The following is a 23,163-nucleotide window of genomic DNA, read 5'->3' on the forward strand; positions in this document are numbered from 1 at the left end:
CTTACACTTTTTACACCTGAAATCAACATGTTTTAGAATAAAAAAGCAAATCGTTGTTTTAGAACTTTAGCACAGATGACATTTTGAGACAGCAGGAAAGAATAAATAACAAAATGAATCGTGGTTAAATTCCATTGAGCTACTTCAGTTACATGGTCTTGGTATAGTAAAAATAAAATATCTGTATTTAATCTTGTGATCAATGTTCACGTTACCTATTCTTTTTCATTTACTCAGTAGCTCTGACAAAGTTTAAATTTAGACACCAGTGCAGTTATGTAACTAGGTTTATAGGTCATAAATGTAAGCGTCAGAAGTTATTAAGCAACTTCTGGCCTTGGAAGTTGCTCATACCACCCTCCTCCCCATTCAACCAAGCTACATGTTTCTGAAAGTATCTGATCTGCTACATGTTTAGTTTTTAATTTGTTTGTTACGGTTCTCCTAAAGATTTTTTATTTTTTTATTGCTGTTTTGACCTTTCTGTAGTTGTAATTTTAAGTACTGTATCAGCGTTTCATGGTAGGAAGAGCACAGGTGTTACTAATAACATTAACAACACCTGGACCCTGAACCTGAAGCAGCTAAATGGAATTCGGCCACCTTTCATTTAATTATTTACACCAGCGATTTTCCTACGGTTACATGTCAAAAATGCCTTCTGTAAAAAAGGCTACCTTAGGTAGAGCTGAACATTGTAGAATGTATTACTACTTATCTATTTAAATATGTATTTCATTACTACTCAAACAATTAAATCATCTCCTTGGACCAATTTCTTTCCAAAAGAGATGCATCAATACAATATTTATATAACTAAGTCCTAATAATGTAGTAAACCCAACAAATAGTTTTCCAGTACAAAAGTTTCTACTGAAAAAAAACAAACTATGGTCATTTTATAATTTTATAGCATATGATTGTATAAACATAAACATAGATGAACATCAAATGAAAATCAGTTACATACTGTTTAAAATACATCTACCCCTCTTTTAGCAGGTGAGAGTAAAATGCTTTTAAGAGGTTAAACTCTTCACGTTTACATCAGTCAAAGGTTGACATACAGTGTTAAGTCATACAAGCTAAAATATAAACAAAGACAATTAGAAATGCATTTTAATTCTGAATTAACATTTCATCCATTCATATCTGAGTCTGACAACATCAGTGGTCTTGAATGAGCCGACATGCTTGCATAAATGCTACGAAGAAAATGACACAAGGTTTTTGACGATCATACCGCACAGTACAAAGAGAAACTTCCTCCCAACACATGACAAGTTGCTAGTAAAGGGTTAATTTCAAGTGCGGTGACTGAGTCTCTGAGCATCCAGCATCTGGGGGGGGGGGGATCAAGGTGTAGCGGCTGACGGGGTGGTTGTTATTTGGGTTTGCAGTCAGAGCAGCCTCCCCCATCGTCTCTGTGAGTGCTTTAGTGGAGTTAGTGGAGGAGGTATACATTATGGGGGCAGTTCAGTGGTTGTCAGTTAGACTGGAGACAGTCACAAACTCAAGGTCGGTAGGGATAGCTGGACAGGGATTGGCTGACTGTCCGTGGCGAGCAATGCGGCGGGGATGGAGGAACTGGGAGGGCAGCGAGTGGTCACAGCCTGTAGTTACCATGGAGATAACTTGATTGGATGGTTTATGTGGTTTGCCACTGTTGACGGACTGATGAGAGAGATGGTCAGTGATGAGGAAGATGCTACCTCCTCCCAAAATAGACGTGGCTTCCTAAGAGTTCTTGGCGACCATCTTCATCGTGATGGTCTTCACTTCTGAGTACTCCCTCAAGCCGCATTCTCCCCTGGAAACAGAACACAGAAAATATAAACAATGCTGCTCATTTTGTTTAAAATATCGATGACAGCAGCATTGAAATATAGTGTATACACTGCTGGAAATATTGCAATATCCTCTTAGATTAAGATTTATGACATGTTAAGCAATTTTAGAAAGTAGGTTTTCAAAACACAAAGTCAGTATTAGTAATATTGTGGATAATTTGTGTATATTCAGTGGGCAGGCAGTCAAGTCAAACTCACAGTTCACGTCCATTGCCAGACATTTTATATCCTCCAAATGGACACTGTGTGCTTAGAGCGTTGAAGCAGTTTATCCTGGGAAATACATAACACATTGAACATTGATGCTTTGATATTGTAAAATGGTGCATTATTTTGTACCAAAGTATTCAAGCTTCATCGTTGTTGCTATTCTTGAAACCCTCTGGATTTAACAACATAATTCCATTATTGTTTAGCAAACACAGCTGAAAGTTGTCAGGTTGTCTATTTGTGCATTTACTAGCTGCACCAGCTTGGGAAGGAAAGGGTGAATGGATGCTAAGAAGAATGAGGCTGGGGTAGAGTAGAAGTGGGGAAACTTTGGGATTGTGGGAGCAGGGGAAAAGTGCAGACTGAAGACAAAGAGATTTCAGTCTGAGAAAATGACCATGAGGTTAAAAACAACAGACAATGCAAAAATCATCATATCTTTATGATCAGGAGACGATTCTTGGTTGTCTGCTACTTTTTAAGAAGCGGTCACTGTGGTCAGTATCAGCTTTGAGGTAATATTGTTTAGAATAGACTTACCATAAAAATATGGTAAGAAAAAACCATTGGTACCAAACACAATCCTCAACAGAGGAAAAGAAGGGGGATAGTGATTGAGCGGCATCAAGACTGACAGACAAGGTAGAGCAATGTCTCAGCTAGCAGAGGATTGTAGTCAAGTATTACAAGTGGTGAGCAATTCTTGGCAGATGCTGTATTTTAGATATAATTCTACCTCTACTCGTAGCCATCTGCAGGTAATTACAAGTTTCAGTTTACATTAACAATTTATATTCTGCACAGTTGTCTTGCACTGCCATGTTGCTTTTGTATGTTTGCTTTTATATCTCAAATATCTGAGCTGAGGGAAAGAAGTGAAAAAAGGGAAGTAAAACATTTCTTTGTGGCTTGTGTAATGATAGGAAGGTGGCACATTGCCAGTTTACAGTTTCTGGATGCCAGTGTCTGAAATGGTTGATATTTCCCACATGAGAAATATTACTGACTGTTGTGATGGAAGATTTCTAAGTTAATTGGGAGAAGAAAGTTTTGTTCACAAATCAACAATAAAGTCTTCAGAAGATTCAAAGTTGTCTTTTCTCCGTTTATTCGCTTGCAAGGGAAGAGTATACAACAGAGTAGGTATTCAGCAGTCTGTGGTAAAAGCTTCAAAATATGTAACCTTTATTTATACAGCAACAAGTTAGATTCAAAGTGCAGCACCCCCGAGGGCTTGTCTGCTGTATCCAGCTGACTTCACAGCTTCGATACATTCAAGGTAACATGAGGTGTTTTCAACCACCAGTTCTGATTACTGCTTAGTCTGCACTTTCTTTACTCCATGTAAGGAACAAGTTGTTCTGCCACTCTGCAAGTAGTTTTGCTACTTTTTCAGGAGCCATTTTCCTTAATAGATGACATGGAAGTATTCGAGTTCACTGCGAGTTCACATCGAGGACACAAAGTTCAAATGCATATTTTACCATTACACTGTCACTAAAGAAACACAGCAGATGAAACTTACCAGACAGTGCCAGCCTGTATGGCTGTGGTTATGGTCATGGCTTTGTTGATGTTGTTGGTGAATACAGCCGCAACCAAACCATAATCTGTGTTGTTGGCTCTTTCTATCACTTCATCAATAGTTTTGAACTTCATGATCAGCTGGACTGGGCCAAAAATCTGTAACATACAGGTTAAATTACTTACCTCATTTGTATATATTATATTTATATATTACTAGTCACATATAAATAAGGGTGAAGGGTTAAGGATAGGGGGTTACCACCAATCATCTTGCACAAAGATTTCATCCAGTATGTATTTTATACCAATGGTGGAAAGTAACATTTAATCAAGTACAGACAAACTTAAAGTATTGAATTTTTTTATAAAGCGGTTCAAATTATCTCCCCCTCGACCAGCTAGAACATTAAATGCTGCTTACATATTAATGCATCAATAATAACATTCTAATAATATAATATATATGATACGAAAACACTCTGAAAGGGATCCTTCTGCATAATGATAACCTTTACTTTTGATATTGAATTTATCATGGTTACTGTCGTGTAATTGTGTTTTTGTTGTGTGTGCGCATCAAAACAAATTCCTGGTCAACTGCAATTGATATGGCAATGAATTATTAAATCTTGGATACTTTTAGTATATCATATATAATATAGTATATATAATACATTTAACATTTCTAGAGTTATAAAAATCCCTGTTCTTTCTTATCGTACCTCCTCTCTGGCGATGCGCATGTCATCCCTCACATTAGAGAAAACAGTGGGCTCAATGAAGAACCCTTTCAAGCCCAGAGCTTTGCCTCCACACTCCATCTTGGCCCCTTCACTGATGCCGCTCTGGATGAACCCCAACACACGATTCTGCTGCTCTCGGCTGATCTGTGGAGGTGGAGGACAGACATTATATGAGAGGCCAGGACAAAGAAGACAAAAAAAACAAGACAGAGAAACACACATTTTGAAAGTGAAAGAAAAAGGGAAATTCAACTGTAGATCTGTTGACCTCACCTGTGGACCCTGCTCAGTGGTGGGATCAAAGGGGCTGCCGACTATCCTCCTCTTGGCTCTCTCCACACTCCTCTGAACAAACTCATCATAAATGGACTCCTCCACAAAGATGCGAGAGCCTGCTGTGCAGCACTGGCCTGCGTTGAAAAACACTCCCTGATGGGCCTGTTCTACAGCCAGGTCCACTGGGGAAAAAGGGATTTTTGTAAATCAATAGCTTGATAAATTGGTTTGGTTAAATTAAAAAACTAAACCACAGGAATATATTTTTTTAAAAGGTTAATTATTAAGTAAGAAATATCAAGTCTTTCTTGTGAAATAAATCTGAATTTTATGCTAACAGAAACTATTATCATCACATCTATATGCAACAACTTCATTTGAAAAAAAATAAGTAATGTGCATAGTATATTAATAATAATAATAATAATAATAATAAATCAATTTTCTATAGCGCTTTTCTAGATACTCAAAGACGATTTTACAAGGCAGAGACAAACAGAACAAACAAACAAACAAAAATAAAAAAAAAAAAGAAAGAATAACTGGAGAAGCTGTGCTGAATGGATCATGTAATGGAGGGTAGGGTGTCGGGGTTAGCAGGTGAAGGTGAGTTTGAAGAGGTGGGTTTTGAGGGCTTGTTTGAATGATGATAGGGATTGTTACAAAATTTTGCTCCAATATTTATTGGAGCTTTCCTGTGCAAATCTGACACCTGACACCTGAGAGACAGGACCCTGCTGTTGTGCACGAAGGGTTAACGGACCCCTGTGATTTATGGGTCTCGACTGAAGCACCCAACTGAGTCAGGGTCCATTTTCCTGATTTACAGGCCTTAGGGAGCCCCTCTCACGGCTGCTGAAAGCATTTGAAAGCGTCAGCACCCCCAGTTTGGTGAGCCACTTAGAATTCATATGAAACCCATCCATCCACAGGTTTTCATAGCACTACGAAGCTTCTGAGTATTTTAAGACTCTCACTCCATGTGTGTTTACCCAGACTGGAGGTCCTGAGAATGGGACATATGACTAAACAAAATAGTGATAGTGACGGACCACCTAGTGAGGGTGACTGGAGCACTGAATAAAACATAACTTGAACACTTACAATCAGCATCTGCAAAGATGATGTTGGGGCTCTTTCCTCCCAGCTCCAGCGTCACTCTCTTCAGGTTACTCCTCCCAGCTGCTTCTTGGATCAGCTTGCCGACCTAGCGAAGGAAACAGATCTGTAGTTTACTCACAGAAATGTAGACCAGCAGCCAGATCAGTAAATCAGCTGAAGCCATAAATAGCTTCGAGGGGTTGGTTAGCTCCAAACAGGGAATGCACCGGTTGGCCAGCTGAAACATGAGTTCTGCAAACAAACAGAATGAGTATCTATTACAGGTTTTTGGAGACAGCAATAGGAAAATATAACGATGTTTCACCTGGGAACAGCATCTGATGTCTAATGACGGGCAGGAATAAGCAACCGCAAGGTGTGTGTGGTGAAGTAACTACCTGAGGGTGTTATGAAATGAGTCTGGTGTGTCAATATGATAGACAGCAAGGGATTTGCTGTGGTTTTTTCTTTAACATAAATAATACCGTGGAGAACAGGATTGTTTGATAAGGTCGACTCATCTTCAGAGGAACATACCACTGTTTTTGCTCATTTTAATTCCTTAACTGTAAATCACGTATACTTAACATTTGTTCTGACCATGCATAAAGTGTATGTATACAGTATATATACATAGTTTTAGATTTTTTTTTAATGTTTTTAATGTTCCTGGCAGTCATTGGATTTTCAATCTTTTTCTTGTGATATAAAAATGAATTAGATGATTCTCAAACTGTGTTATGTTGGGTAATCACAGTGAACAACACATCTGCATCTATTTGCCTTACATTGCAATGCTAAGACTTAAGCATTATAATGATGAAGTTTAAGGGCAGAAAAGCATATATTTGGTTTCCTCACAATGCCAATGTGACACAAAAGTGAATGCAAACATGAGGTCCAGACTAACATGAGTGGTATCAATCTTCTCATCTAAGGCATTTCCCAAATTGTCAAACTACTCCTTTGGGATTGAGTAGTCATGGTAATGATGTGGCCATTATAAGTCCGCCGATATTTTCTCTGTCAAAATTGTTCTCATGAGTCTCTGCTGAGTCAAATCAGCTGCTTTTAATGATGTTTTCAATGTTGTGAAATGTTGTATCAACTCAAAAGATTAGAAGCCTGAGAAACTTCTCACACCTTCTCCTCACGAACCTTACACCCTAAACAAGTATTCATCTTCCTGTTACTCATACAGTCCGTTCTAATTTCCGAGAGAACTGACGAGATAAAGCGGAAACATCCCCTCTCAGTCTTCAGTTGAAAAAAAACACCTCCAGCATGGAAAAGACTCATCTTCTCTTACTGTCTTATCTTGCGTCTGAGTCCCTTTAATAGACGAAGATATAATGGAAAACGAGAGAATAGAACAGTATCAACTGCTGTGCTGTGACTTGTATCGAAGCAAAACAACACAATACTTGTCTTGGCTTCAATGTTTCTGATGTGTTTTGTCTGTCTTTGATGGGAAACACAAAGCAGCTGACTAAGGGGAGGTTAGCATGTGTTTATTCAGGGATAAAGGAAACACGCTGGGCTGCGAGACTCCTCCATGTGGAGTCACAGCCACATGTGAATCAGTATGAGGATGAGTTGTGGTCCTAAAATCCACCTGTAGCTATACCACTACCCTCCACCCTGTGAGGAGATGCTGGGGGGGGTCAGTATCCCCCCACCACTCCCACTACAGTGTGGTGACTCACAGTCTGGGCATCAGCAGACTCTTACAGCACTAGCTCATTCTCTCAGTAATTGACTCCAGATCACATGAAACAACAGGGAAACTAGTATAAAAAATCGGGGCCACTCACAAAGGAAATGTTCAATCAAGACGAGATGATAAAACAAAGAAGATGTTTGTGTTAGAAGGTGCATTTATGTCAGCTCGTGTGCACTCACTGATTGGGTGTGTCTGTGTGTGTGACAGACCGGGATAGGAAAATGAATGTTTTGTGTTATACTGTGCTGGATAATCATAAACAAACAACCTTATAGCTGAACATATATTTCTTATCATGCTGTCTAATTTTGCATTCGTTACTGTTTCTGTTATGGCTTTTCATGGACAGTAATCTATACCTGTGTAAGCTTATCAGGGGTTGCTCACAACTCACTTTCTCTCCAACACACTACCAGAGTCAAAACAGAGATCTCCATAAACCACAAGGCTGATCTGAACGTTATGTTAGCTCGCAGTTAGAAATAACAAATGTTTATAAATGATCTCCAGTAAAATAATCTGCTGTCAGTCTGGCTTCTTCCTCGGGTCTGAGGAATGCGTTCAGACACGCAACACCTCCAACCGCTCAACACCTAACATGGTGCATGTCCTTGATGATTTAGCTTTCCATTAACAACCCCCTGTTCTGTAAAGTTACTCGGGTTTATCTTGATGGTAAGTTCAATGAAGTTTGCTGTGAAGGTGTGTTAATACAGCAGAGGGGAAACAGAAGAGTGGCAGTGTTTTCACAGAGATGTGTTTGTATACTCTTGACAGCACAAATATGTGCATGTGTGCCAGATCAAATCAGAGCCCCCTTTCATGAGTAGTAATGACAGGGCACACAGCATAAGACCCCATTTGTTTGTCATCTAGACTTCAATAGAAGCACACAACGCCCCCTAATTACCCAGCCTGCTCTTATGCTCTGCACATGTTGGTCACTGTGTCACTTGTGCTGACAAAGGAGAGTGGTAGGGAGCTGTTGATCTGAGGCATGTTATTAGAGAAAAGTACCTCGGTTGATCCTGTGAAAGCCACTTTGTCTATGCCCATGTGCGAAGCAATCGCAGCTCCTGCCGTTGGCCCGAATCCTGGCAAAATATTGATGACTCCCGGTGGAAACCCAGCCTGTCAAAACAATATGAGAGGAAACAAGCTTTAGTGGAGATGACAGCAGAGCCAAGCAAAACCACAGGCGGTGTGGGGGAATCCGGACCCAACCCAACCTCCCTACCAGCAGAGAACGGCGAGAACATCAAAAAGACGAAGGCGACAGACAGATAGTCTCCAGAAAGAGGCGAGGCGGGAGAGGGCAGGGGGGAGTCGGGGAGGATGTGGACACTGAGATTTGTACAGCATGATTAGATTTTTCTACATTAGATACTGGATTGTTCCCATCTTGTTTAACTTAGTGTTTGCCTGTATTGTACACAACTGGCTATCCCTGTTGCTACTGACATTGACAATACAATGCACTGCTATACCGCATTTTGGATGTGGGTTTACTGCACAATATTTAACCGTGTTGACTTGACCGTCGTAGCTGCACTGTAAATGAATCTCTGTGTGTCAGCGCTCTTTTGTACTTTGTCAGCACTGATATTCAATTTCCTATTGACTTTACAGGTAGGGTTGGTGATCTTCTTCAAACACATTTTCGTTGGATTTGTTGAAATTCTCTTTACATCCTGACAGCAATCAATGAATCAAATGCTCCGACAAATAAAAGGAAAAAATATCTGGTATGTGTGACTGTCTCAAGACTGTAATAAGCCAATCCAATCATTTCATTCGGCCGGAAATAAATGATTGGATGAGCTACCTGCCTGCCTACCTGCTAACCTGCACATATGCTGCCTGCACACTCATTGCTCGTAACCGGAGTCTCCCCCAAACTGCCAGCATAACAGCTGTGAGTTCTAACAATAGCCATATATGGTGTTAACGTTCATTATGATCATTTTCGGGGAGTGGCATTGGAGGGAGGCCTGAAGGGACGGGCTGTCAGTGTTGAAGTCTTGGGGACTTTTATGCTAGATTTGGCTATTTTTGGAGCTATAATGCTACTAGCTTCTTTCTTTGGAAAAGAGTTGGCAACATTGGGCCGGGTTTCTCTGTTGAATCATTTAAAAAATCTAGCGTACTCTTGCTAGTTTCTCAATATTACTAACCCTAGCTGTACACTTTGCTGATTCCAAATGTTTCGTTAAATTCAGTTTAAAGTTTTGTCACTGATTAAGTAGCTCGTTCAATTTTTTTCCCCACATCACCATTCAAACAGACATCAGTATGTACATCATCATTAAGTGAACACATCACTGTTCATATCGTCACTACGTTCAGCACTAATTCAGAATATCCTTAGTTAAGTAGTACGCTCAGTCTTAACCTGGTTTTAAGTGTTTAGTTTGGTACTACACTAGAGTAAACAAGCACTATTATAGGATTACGCTTTGCTCCAAGGTGTTAGCCCTAGTGCAAACCTTAGCCACGCATTGTTAGAAATTGGCAGTAGACTGAATTACAAGGCGTGCACGTTTTTCCTCCCCACTCAGCAGCTCGTTATTGTGGTTTAATCGATATGACGTGAATGCAGCACAATAGCTCAACAGCCAACTATTTGCAACAGTAATAACATTATGATTGTTCCTGTGGCTTTGTGCAGTGTTTGCAGTGTGTGAATTATCCTGAGCAACCAGAGCATTGTTTCATCACAGACATGTTGCAGTTGAGTTTTTAAAGTGGAATTTTCAATGCTTTAAACACCACAAAAAAGAATTCTATTGGCTTTCATTGTATTGGGGTGGCAGGAAAAATCTCAGAGATTAAAATCTCAACACTTTAGCTCATAAAATCAGAACTATCTGCATAGCTTAATACCATTACGAGTAAGTGATAAAACATGTATTTTTTTTGTGTTTTAGCCCTTTTAACCATTTAACTCTAGAGCACATGTTGTCTGGTGTTAATCTCAGGGTGGAAAATTAGGATTACAGACTCTGAAGAGATGATCCAGATTGACAAGTGACACTTCGTCAAACATCTGTTCTTTGTCGCCTTGTGGTTACATTGATAATGGATTATCCAAATAAAATGTTGGCCAGATTCATAGTGAACACTGTGTTCTTTGCAAACTGAAGTCTGTAAGTGGTTCACATTCAGTTATTGGGAGTATTAACGTTGGACTGCCCAAATAAAATGTTGGCTAACTGCCACGTGAATATCTGTGGTTAGTTGGCAAAGAGATTATTTACCTCCTTGACGAGAGCTGCGATGTAGAGGCAGGTGAGCGGTGTCTGCTCAGCAGGTTTGAGGACAACAGTGTTTCCACATGCGATTGCTGGACCCAGCTTCCATGCTGTCATCATCAGGGGGAAGTTCCACTGTGCGTGACACACATACACGCACACACACACACACACACACACACACGGCGGAAAAAGACATGATGCATCTGACTGACACACTGGGTGGTCACAAGTCAAGCTCAATAACTCATCACTCTTAAGTCACTTACTCTCATTTTCACTCTGTCTAAACATAGTCAAGTGAGAAAATGTTCTCGGTACAGTATTTTCTCTTCCCACAGTATTCTGAGAAAGCCGGGAAATTGCAACACATGTGCAATAGACCCATATCACTGTACAAAACACAGGCCTGTGTTATTTCTGCTTTACACAGGAGCCCATGGGGCTCAATGCAGAACCACACGCTTTCTGAATTCTTGCACAATCAACAGTGTCTCTTTCTCCTTCATCTTTTGCTCTCTTCTCACCATTCTCTTTTCCTCAAACCCACTAAATCCCTCCCTAGCTCTTCTGCTTCTCACTTCTCGTTCTCTATTAGTCAAACTCACTAGCATCGTAACTTTTGGGGCTTACCAGCAGGATTTACACGTATAAACAGTGACTGTGTGGGAATTACTGGAAAATGCAGAATGTAATTCAACAAAAAGAACAGACTTAAAACCAACGACATGTCTTTTACACTCTACCAATTCATTGTTATCGGTTTTGTTTTTCTCCAAGCTTTTATGTCCGTTTGTATTCATCTTATGTCACTTTAAGGAAGCGTTATACTCACAGGGATAATTTGTCCACAAACTCCAATGGGCTCAAATCTGGTAAATGTCAGATAATCTCCATCTGTGGAGGAACACACATGCACACGCGCACGCGCACACACGCACACACACACACACACACACAAAGGTAAAACAGGGTAAATCATTTCTAGCTTTGTTAGTTTGTAAAATGCCTGAAAGACATGAAAAACGTCACCACCTGATACTCCCGGTGTTGTTGACTCAACATGTTAATTTGTAAATGAATCCACACGCAACATTCCTGGTTTCTTTACCCCGGTGAGAGATTACATTTCTTTTCGAGCCTCCTACAGCACAGGCATGTGTGTAACTGTATTAGGTCATAGAGATGGGTGTTATGCTGGAAATGTTTGCTCATTCCTCTTGCATTACTTAAGTAAAAGGAGGTACTTGCTGAGGGTGTGCCATGCTTGTTCATTCTCCACAAAAAACAATAGATATTGAGAAATGTGTGTCTAAATTTGTTACAACAGTCGTCAGCTGATGAAACATTGCCTCATGTTGCATTTGGACTGGAATGACCGATGGTCGATGACAAGCCAGATAATCGTTTTCAATGGGATGCAGTAAGGTATAACAATGGACACAAAACTGTAGTACAGATTATCATATTTTAACCTTTCTCCTTAATACCAAAGTGGATGTTGGGTATTTTAAAAACTGTTATTGTTTGAAGAATGAAACCATAAACCTAATAGACATGACACTTTCAGGAGGAGCTCAAGTGTCTGTAAGGTTTGTTTAGAAGTATGACTCATGCAAGATGAGCTATATTTCAAATTGGAACAAACAATGTAAACTATACTAAACTGTGAAGCTAAAGGTTCTCCACATAATGTCACTCCTCTTTCATTTCACACCATCTGGGAAGACAAATTTAACACAATAATCTTAGCGTAACGTGCATAAATGCTGACAGGTTGTTGAAATGACTTGCACTTCATCCTGACAGGTGAACAAACACAATTACTGACAGACTTATATCATACAGGCTGCAGGAATACCCTTGTTTATTTCCTCTGAAAGTCTACTAGAGCATTGAAGCTTAAACCAAAGCCCTGGCAAAATGCTTAGCACGGTTGGTTTGGCAGCAGTGTACAAGAGAAGCTTTGAGAGGGACAATACGGTGGTATCAGGAGGTTTCCCATGTCCTCTCTCTTATTCTATTTTCCTTTTTTGTGCTTCCTGTTGAAACAGACAGCCAACTTTCTCCTCTCCTAACCCCCAAATTCAACTGCCTTAGAGAGGGGACACTGATGGCAGCCTCCTCAGGACAATAAATGTAGTGTTTGGATTGATCGCTAATTTGATACCTTACTTTGCTGAGTATAAGTGTGCTTTATCTACAAACCCTTTTCTTTTATTGAACTGAATAATATGCCAGACAACAGACACTGACACAGTTAGCAACTAGCTGGTGAGTATAGTGGAGCATTTAGCAGCTTAAGAGTCAGATATTTCCCCAGGTGTTGGTGGAGACCAAAAACAGAACTAAAAGAGAGTGAGCATTGTACTTCCATTGGTCAGGTGACCAGAAACACATTTCAAAAAACGAATGATGCTCTGTAACTGCTGGTTGTGTTAATAAGCAACTGTTTGCTACCAAGTTTGGCATGTCAACGTAAAAGGTGATGACATGTCAGTGTTGTATTTACAGTATGTTTCCAGTGACCCCAATATGCCAAAATCAGCTATTGCGGGTTTGAAATGTTTCTATAATGTTTTAACATAAACAGTTGTACAAGAAAAATAAACAAAACTATTTCTGGGTCCCAAATCCCATACTTTTGATCTTTGAGGCTCTTGCTCATATATTCGCTGCGCAGAGGAGTGTGGGTAATAGCCAGAAAAGCATGCTGGCTTTTATGCTACAAAATGTGGCCGAAAGCGATAGGACATCCTGGTATTTTTGTCACACCATCTTTTGGAATATACTAAAACTTTTTCTGGCATACTAAATAGTATGGTAGTATGGGTATTGGAATGCACAGTTTCAAACTAAGACATATCTGATTGTCATAATCTGACCAAGAAACCAACTTTTGGTGCTGTAGTTTTTAAAACTTAGTAAAGACAAAATTCAGTCGAAAGTATTTCAGTTGATACCTAGCCCTACTAGCCAGGCATCCCAACAACACTCTTGTCTATTTCACTAAAACTCTGCTGTAGTACTCATAGAGGGATCTTACCCATTGGAATGGAAGTGCCGTGGATCTTGTCTGCATATCCAGCAAAGTATCTCAGTGTCTTTATGGTTCCTTGGAGGTCCACAAACAGGGTGGGCAGGAAAGGCTTCCCACTGTTCAGTGACTCAATAGTCTGAAGAGAGACGGGGGAGACGTTTGAGAAATATGTGATATAACCTTGTGATCCTCACATAATTCCTTACTGTTCCAGTCTTTACACTCTCCCATGGGTGAAATGTGACACTAAGATAACACTAACCTACAAATACAGCCCGTAAGTTACAGTTATATGTTCTCTTTAATTCAAAGCAAATTTATTAGAATGTTAAAACACAGCGGCAACTCAAAGTGCTATGCAGAAGATATGAAATGATATAAACAGACAAAGGAATAATTGTTATACTACTCTGCAGTTACAGTTCTGCTATAAATAATTACATGAATAGAGTAACAATGAAGTGGATGAGAGGACTTTTTGTTATTATATACATGTGGATAATAACATAGCTGCTTCAAACTGAAAAGTTATTCACATTAATTCATTTGGAGACATGACACTATAACTTACAGCTAGATAGACACTGTCTCTCTCCACCAGATCAGCCAGTTTGGACAGCAGACGACCCCTCTCAGATGCGTCCATCCTTCGCCATACGGAGCCCAAAGAAAAGGCAAGTCGAGCCGCCTGCACCGCTTTGTCAATATCAGCCTACGAGACAATATACATCCATTAAACAGGCGTCGCTTTGCAGTTTTCATGACAGTAGCATATACCTGAATAGTTTCTCTGATGCTTTTACTTTTCCTCAAAATTTAAATAAGGAATAAGGACGAGAAAGAACAACTGTTACCTCACCAATACATAAGAGATTGATTTCAAATTGCACTTCTGCAATATGGAAGCAGCTAACTCAAACAAGGGTTTAGGCTGTAGTAAGAAGAACAACTGAAACTTGGTTTTCATTGTCAAACTATCCAGTAGTGGAAGGTGACTAAGTAAAGTAAAGTGTGTACAAGTACAATTTGGATTATTTTCTATCTCTACTCCACTACATTTCAAAGGGAAATGTTGTAGCTGCTTGTTATTGATTAAACCACTCAGCAGTATGAAGTAGTTAAAGTTTGCTCCATCTTGATCTACAACATTAAAGTAATCTTTACATGTTAATGTATCAATTATAAAGATCCAATAATATTATAACACTGACAGGGACCATTCTGCATAATGAATACCTCTTCTTTTGATACACTAAGTACATTTTGTTACTTATACTTTGAATACCCGACTTTTACCTGGAGTATTTATATAGTATGATATTAATATGTTCATACTTATGACAATATGTAAAAATACCTTGTTTTCAATGCAAAAGGCGGACGGAAGATGTCATGCTGTAGAGTATTTACCTTCTCTGCTTCCTGGACCTCACAGATCTGCTCTCCAGTAGCCGGGTTGTAGGTAGGAAAGACCTTCCCACTAACAGAGTTGTGCCACTCATTGTTGATGAAGATCTGTAGGGGAAAAAAATGCAGTTTTTAGTATTTTAGTAAGCAGATGCAACAAATAATCTGAATGTTAGGTTATGAATGTAGTTTCCTTTGTATAAATTACATGCACAAAGTGATTATTAAAATCCTTAATCAAACTAACTTAATTTGACAACAAAAATACAATTTGCAAACCGGCCTGAGTGGAAGATGATGACTATCCTACTTTTTATTTTGATATTTATTCTATGTTTTGTAATGATTTCATCCCATGCTTGTAGTTGGGGCTGTGAAAGACTAACAGTCCCAGCTCTTCCCGGCTCTTGTGTAAGGGATATGGGAGAATCTCTGGAAATCTGGACAGAGATTCCTGCCTGTCCTGCATTGCTCTCTGGGGAGTGCTCCACCATCCAGACAAAGGGGTGGGGGGGGGTTGTGGGGGGTGCAGATAAATCCCTATCAGACACCAGACCCCCACCCACCAACCCACCCCCAAGCACACAGACACACGTTTCACAACATCGCTGCTCGTTTACGAGACCATAAAACACGTGCCGTGCTTGGTTTCTGTGATGCGTTAAAGCAGGTCTTCCGTTAAACAACCGCCTGGGATTCCAAACAGGACATATTTAACATCTATTAAGACCAAAGGCAAAATAAATGTTTACAGAGTCACAACGCTGAGAATTATGGCACATAAAATACAAGCAACCCCTTCATAAGCTGATGAAATGTGGAACAAAAAGCAAGGTGTGATTTGAAATTTTCAAATATATCATTAGAAAAAGCTCCTTCCTTGCTGACATGTTTAGATCCATTAGACAGACTACTCTCACACTGTTTTTAATGGCTGTCAGTCTGCCCGATAGATAGAGTGTAGGGAGAACATCTGCTGGCATAAATCCCTCTGTGTGTATACATATGCTCTTACCGTCCTTCTACTTTAGAGGAGTTCAGATGCACGGAGAGCAAACCTGAGAGCAGAGTTCAAGTATCCCTCTGGCCTAAGCCTCCCTAAACTCTCCAACATGTTTACCTCCATAAACGCTGGGTTTTAAGCACTATTTAATTGGCTGTAAACTGTTACCCTTGTTTACTTTCGGGTTGGTATAAAATGCCAGGGAGTCTGAGAACTGTTGGAGTCGCAGCAAACACATCACTCTGCCTCCCTCCTCCTCTTCATTCCCACGGCTCACAGGCTCATAATGCGGTCTCTCTGCGTATGAATAACTCACATGCAGACGTTTAAGGTGTTCAGTATCTGTGTGTACCACCCCACAGAACCATATGTCACACACTCATTCCTCTACGTTTCCTTTGTACTGGTCACACACACCATCCCCCACACACCTTAACACACACACACACATAGAGATAGACAAGGCCGGAGAGGCTTCTCTCTACCAGTCCAGCGTTCACAGGCGCCTTCCATCAAAGGCCACCTTTAATCTGACGCTCATTAAGAGCACTTCATAAAATTGTCAGTAACGATAAGGAGCAGAGGGCCAGCTACAAAAACAGAAAGTCCTGTAGAGCACTGAATTAGTTTTTAAATTTATAGGGGCCACTGAAGCGGGGCGCCCTAAATCAGAGGAGCCCCCTGACAGCCTCAACAGTCCAAGCAAGAATGCAGACCATGGGTAGCTTTATGCATGGCGTAACCCCTCTCACAAGACGCTGCTAAAGGAAAAAGGATGAAGCACGAGAACAGGGGAGCGGGCCGCCACCTAAATCACGACTAGAAAAGGACAAATGTCAGCCGCCGTTTGGCTCGGCCCTCTCTCTGGGCTCGGACTGGTGTTAGACTTTTGTCTCGTTCCATTGAGAGACTTGATTAAGATGACAGGGCAGAGTTGTAAATCAACTCTCGAGGTTTCTTAAAATTGCTTTTCGGATCATTTGGGCGAGGGGCAAAGAACACAACAATGAAAAACCGAGTGCAAGGGTGCACATTTTCAAATGACAAATCGTTTTTTCTTTCCCATTCCCTGCGGGGTCATTACTATCCCTTCACATGTTGGTTTCATGTTCATAAAAATCTGCACTGCCAGTAAGTACTAACTTGGTGTCCAAAAATGTTTTCAAAATAATTTATTTATAATAGAATAATATTTTTTGCTCATGCAATGCACAATTTAAAAATGATTAAAAATCGCATTAGAAGAGACAAAAAGCTGTGATCTGTGATGCCTGACGCATAACGAGGAGGTCTGATGTGGATTAAAGCTGAGCAGTAAGCATATAGGTCAAGACTTTTTGCATGGGCCACAGGGCAGCTGCAAACATTTAGCAACTCCCAGGCTTTTCTGCAAAAGCTGTCAATCACTTCAACCAGGAGAGCCTGGCCATGGGGATAATGAAAAGATGAGACATGATATACACAAACACGTTTCAAAGTGTTTTTGTTTGTCTCCTGATTTGACCGTTTAATGTAGGTTTCTTAATTACTGTCATCCATTACAAAAGGTTTTCTACACCCAAAATTTAAAAAAATCAAGATTCGTTGTTTCTGGCTTGAAGCAAAACGTCAATGTCTTTGACATTTTTTTCATGTTAACAAAACTTTGCATGATTTTTTGTAATCATTTACTTTTTGGGAATGAACTGTAATAGGATGTAAGAAATGCCAAAATACTTTCTGCAGCCAACAAAACATCTGTTTGGCTCTTTGCTTCATCTCACAACTCAAATGCAAACAGCTGAAGGAATATGTTATGCTACTACTTTTCTTTTCAAAGGGGGGAGATTGAGGATGAGAGGTGAGGTAATTGGGTAAGAGGGGGCTTTTAATGTAAGGGTTTATATATATGTGTGTGTGTTTATACACATCAAGCCAAGATTCCACAGCCAGACGAGTCCTAGCTTCCCGGGCACCTGCAATACTCGTCTGCATAGGAAGTTTCATATCCTTCCCTTATCACAGGAACTCTATTTCCTCTCTCGATGCATTTCAAAAGTCTTAGAATTACTACTGTTACCAGTTAGTGGAGAGCATGTGAAAGTGGAGAGCAGCTGGTGTTTTTTCTTCTACTCCTCTCCACATGTCTGACACCATGGAGCCTTCATGTTTTTTATTCACACACCCACAGACAATGCCATCCTGCGCTCCTGGGTTTGGTGAGGACGGCCTCGCTGTCACTGACTGGCAAACGTCTTTCTCTCGTCGTTGTGTGTGGGCAAGTGGTTAAAGTTGTTAATTCTGACTCTGAAGTTATGTGAGAAGTACTTATTTGAAATAATGCTGTAATTACAAACAACCCATGAAATGAAATTCTTCCAGTTTCTGGGCAGATTATAATCAGATAAATGCATGTTTAAAGTCTGTAGTAAATGATGTCATTAATTTATCCAATCTGCATCCAGATTCCATTTTTAAATATCTGAGTGGAGCAAAAGAAAATGAAAACAACACTTTAATATATATTTATATATATATATATAAATATCCAAACAAAATATATCAAATACATACAATCTTGATGAAATGTTGAAATTGCTAAGAGGTAACAATAAAATTGACCTCTCCTCTCACTACTAGTGTTTTTTCCCCCTTGGAACATCTGAGGTTTGATGGGTTTCCTGTGTACTTAACCAATCCTCCAAATCTCAGGTCAAGGATATGTTTAAAGAACAGTAGTTTCACTCGTGGGATCATTGGACAGAGAGGAAGTAATTTTTAAAGAAATGTGACGCTTTTCCACAGACAAATAAACATCTAGAAAAGCACTTCTGTCTCTACTGTGTCTCGTGCTTGGTGGAGAAAGAACCAATACTCCAACAGATTTATGAAGCCAAGTGTTTTTCATGGTGACACCGTAAGGATTTACACGCTGCTTGTCAAAAGGGCCGCAGACTGAAGGTATATGGGAAGTTAACAGGGTAACCTTGCTGTCACTGCTCTTCCTTAAACAGTGATTAAGAGACAGGGGACATGATGTTGACGTGTCTGCTAAGATGATAATTTACACTCGCTGCACAAGTAGGCATTTCACACCAATGGACATATTAATGACAGTGCACACTTACCCTGTCACAATCAAAGAGATGTGTTTTTGAGAGTATGTGGCCATGTGTGTGCGAACAGGGAGATTGTGTAAGCAAAGGCAGAGAAAAAGGGGGAGAGCTCTCACTGTGCTCGTTGTGATAAATCATTTAGTTGCACAGTATCCCCTAACTTGGGCTCTGTTTGATCTTGATTGCAGTAAGATGGTGGTTTTGAAGTGAAAAACTCCAGAACTGCAGGTCAGGGTCTGGCGAGGCAGGGCCACTAACCCACACAGTGAGACAGGGTCATAATTTATACCCTGGTGGACAGCACCTAGCATTGGGGAGCCCCAAGCCTCCATCTGTGCTATCTCAATCAGTGACAGATTGATGGAGCCTCTTATTCATCCAAATTGAGTGGTTGTCTCTGCTTAGACTGCTTTACAAATACTCGGGTCTTCGGCAGACAGGTTCTGCAAAGGTTCCTATGGTGAAAGTGCACTAATGTCACCATGAGCAAAGCAACAAAGAAAATGTATAACTATTGATTAGTTTAAGAGATCTGTAATTCAGACAACGAACAAGGCCACTGAATTAGACCCCTCAATCTGGTCTTTGTTAGTTTTCTATTTGTAGCACTACTTTCTATGTTATTACCCTATCAAAGAATTAGGCTACAATAAAACCAAACTGGACCTACAAACCACATTTTTAAAAAGCTTATTTTTCTACATACATTCTTATCAGTTGACTGAACTGCAATCATGTCGTTAAAACATTGAGCTGAATTTACACTTGCATTTTCACAACACACAACATTTTACAGACTGCTCCTTCAAAGTAAAAGCTAAAGAGTTATTACTACCACTGTAAAAGTTGTCCCACTAAACGGTTTAACAACTCATCATCAGTGAATGGTGTGAAAAACCACAAGGGCCAGAAGTATCACCCACTAAAAAAGCAGGAAAAGTTTCTCTGTTTGCTTAAATTATTAATCAACAGTCTCTCTTCTCTACTTCTACCACAAGTGGAAAACATCAATAAAAAGCTATCATGGCTCTCTTATTTATGGCTTCCTTCGTGGTCCTATCAACCTTTAAACTGTTTCTGTCTTGTAACCCAGCTGTTGGAGCCTTCTAGCAATAGAAATGTGGGGGTAGGGGACGGGACAACCGAGAGACAGCTTTACTCCTCAAGCTTCAAGAGAGAGAGAGAGTATGAAAACTACAATTTTGCATATGTGGGTATCAAAAGACTATAAACCGAACTTCAATCTTATATAAATGCACACAAGATATCTTTACACTATCAGCGTGTCGCTGACGGTGAGAAGTTCATGACTCTGTGAAAAGGACAAGGGGCAAACCTTGACTGCAGTATCACATGATCATGTTATAGAAGCAAAACTGTTAAGCAGTGATACTGTATCAATATCTCTATCTCCAGGGTGGCTCACATGTAACCTTTGCATTGTAACTTAGGAAAAGCTTAATATAGCCTTCATGTTGGAGAAGAGTTGAATGGAACAGTGTAAAAACAGTATCTGAGGAAAAAGAAATCTGTGTTTGGAAGCTTGCAGCTCTATCCACACGTCCTGTCGGCCAGTGAACAGCGTTGCTTGTTTCCCTTACAGTCAGTGGGGTGGAGAACAGGAACAGGGTGTGAGGAGAGCCCACGCCAGGGGTTCCCATAAATCAGGGCCCTTCTGCCCCCTATGTCCACCAAACCAACAGGGACTGGATGATCCAAATTCCAAGGGGTTAATTCACCAAGTCGCTCCCTAAATTTCCTCCTGTACACCGTTTTCTCCAACCCTTTAACTAACACTCTGCACTAAGAGGCAAAGGAGAACTTACAACACGACAGAGCTTATACTATATGCATCTTCACGGTGCAGCAGCAGCGTGCCCTTTGCACTTAAAACACTGAGGTATGTGTTAACACAGAGCAATTATAGCAGTGACTGAACTTACACCGCACTATCGTGAATCTGACCTCTATGAGACGTGCCCTTTAATCTTGGTAATCACAAAACACTTGCTCTGCAGCTAAAAGACCCTTTCAGTAGCAACAGACACAGTAAATATTACAAAAATCTCAGAGGATCTTTGACTGATGACTTAAATGTACTTCAAAGCGTCAAATATGAAAAGAAGAAGAAGAAAAAACTACGAGACTTTGCAGAGATGTTATCAAACATATGAGAGCCATTTTCAACATGTGCGTATTGGATAATGACTTGTGGCGGGTCAAGACTCGCATTCAAAGCACGAATGCTTTAAAGACTGTGATTTACTGATGAATGATTGATTCAGTTATGTAACAGTATATGTACTGTTATGTTTTTATTATGGTGACAAAATGTTGAAGCAATTAACCACCCAATATAGGACCTGCACTATTCTCACCAGATGTTTTCATCAAAATCTCTCTGAAAGCATATTTTTGTATCTGCAACATGATTTGTTTCGTGACTCAAATAGAGTTCTTTGTTTGACTCAAGCTCCTTTCTCCAGCTGTTCCTGCATCCTTTTTCTCCCACCCACACACTTCTGACTGAACGACAATGCAAAAACTGCTCTGATACCACATTTCTTCTTTGACGTGTATTTTGAATTTAATACATTTACTCACTGAACAAACTTGCTGGTAACAATGAGACTACGCCTTAAATTACTGCCAATTCTTTGGACTTGACTAAAATGTCTGTTGATTTTTTGAAAGAAAAGACTTTCAAGACCTGGCAGAAAGAATTTGGGCTGTTTTGTTTGCCCACAAACTCAGCCGAGGCCACTGATACCAATCATTGTGAGTATTCAAAGACAAATTAAATTAAGAGCTTTACGACTCAGTGGATACCACAAAACTATTGAAGTGAAACATTATAATCATGATGAAAAATTTGAAATAAAGAGAAAGATTTGGCTCTAATCTTGCAATATCGCAATTTTACTTTCTTTCAACTTGAATTGAAAAATACATTTTTATTATCGTTTCATGCAGTAACATGGAATGACGTTAGTATGTGTCTTCAGGTGCAATGTGGAATACATATTAAAAAATATGATGTAGTAAAATAAAATTGTCCTCGTGACTCATTGTTGTATAAACTTTAAGACACATTCCTAAACTAGCTCAAACTATCACATGTCTTTTTACAACGTTATCGTGCCCCCTAAAAGCTGTTGTAACAATTATAAGGAGCCAAATTATATGCAAAATCAAGTATCAGTCTTTATGATAGTCCCAGTTTCATGCAATGACTCACATTTGAAAATGTAAAAATATACTTTTTTGTCAAGTTACCTGACACCATTAAAACACAAAAAAACAACATTGTTTATAAGAGTCTGTTATCAATTTATTTAGTTTAAATTAGCTTGTCCAGGGGTTATTGATTATTTAATCCAGAGATACAATAAGCACGTGGACGCAGAAGAGACTCATCGGGACTTTAAAACGTACAATGATCAGTTAATCAGTGAAAAAGTTCAGTCAGGAGAAGTGTTTTAAGCTCCAGCTCTGAGTGAGCTACACGGTCTAATGCTGACACACGAAGAGTTGAGTCAAAAAAAGTTGTAGTTAAAGATACAAACATGATCCGACATCTTCGAGCAGAATCTGCGTCGTTACGCGTAAAGCGAGTCGATCGGCGGCGAGAGTGTGGAGAGAAACAGACCTTGGTGTACTTGATCTCCGCGTTGGGCACCGGTGAGGGCATCAGCTGGAGGGATGCCATGAGAGCAGCGGGGTCGCTCTTCACCTCTCCGGGGATCTCGATCGTACTGGAAGTCATCGCGGCTGTCTCTCCACTCGTCTGCCTGCTGCGCCTCTCGGGGTTTTTTCAACAGATTTCTGATTAGGACTTTGGGTTTCTTCCTGGGTTTATAGCCAGGTGTCAGCCGCAGTTCATTTTCATTGGGCAAAGAAAAGGGTTGTCCTTTTGAAAATGAAATTCATGCATTTA

General features: G+C 40.0%; 1 protein-coding gene across 1 annotated transcript; it reads right to left on the minus strand.

Annotated features, from left to right (window-relative positions):
- Positions 1-893: 893 nt before the first annotated feature.
- Positions 894-23,163, minus strand: aldh1a2 (aldehyde dehydrogenase 1 family, member A2). Its single transcript, XM_031846289.1, has 13 exons — positions 22,876-23,163; positions 15,132-15,236; positions 14,293-14,433; positions 13,728-13,857; positions 11,517-11,578; positions 10,688-10,816; positions 8,448-8,561; positions 5,711-5,813; positions 4,604-4,788; positions 4,310-4,474; positions 3,586-3,743; positions 2,049-2,123; positions 894-1,810 (listed from the first exon to the last, which is right to left on the minus strand). The coding sequence occupies exons 1-13, from the start codon at positions 22,990-22,992 to the stop codon at positions 1,738-1,740; spliced, it is 1,557 nt and encodes a 518-aa protein (XP_031702149.1). The 5' UTR covers positions 22,993-23,163; the 3' UTR covers positions 894-1,737.

This window comes from Anarrhichthys ocellatus, unplaced genomic scaffold (genome assembly GCF_004355925.1).
Source record: "Anarrhichthys ocellatus isolate YVR2014 unplaced genomic scaffold, GSC_Weel_1.0 scaffold6, whole genome shotgun sequence".
In the NCBI taxonomy this organism is placed as follows: Eukaryota; Metazoa; Chordata; class Actinopteri; order Perciformes; family Anarhichadidae; genus Anarrhichthys; species Anarrhichthys ocellatus.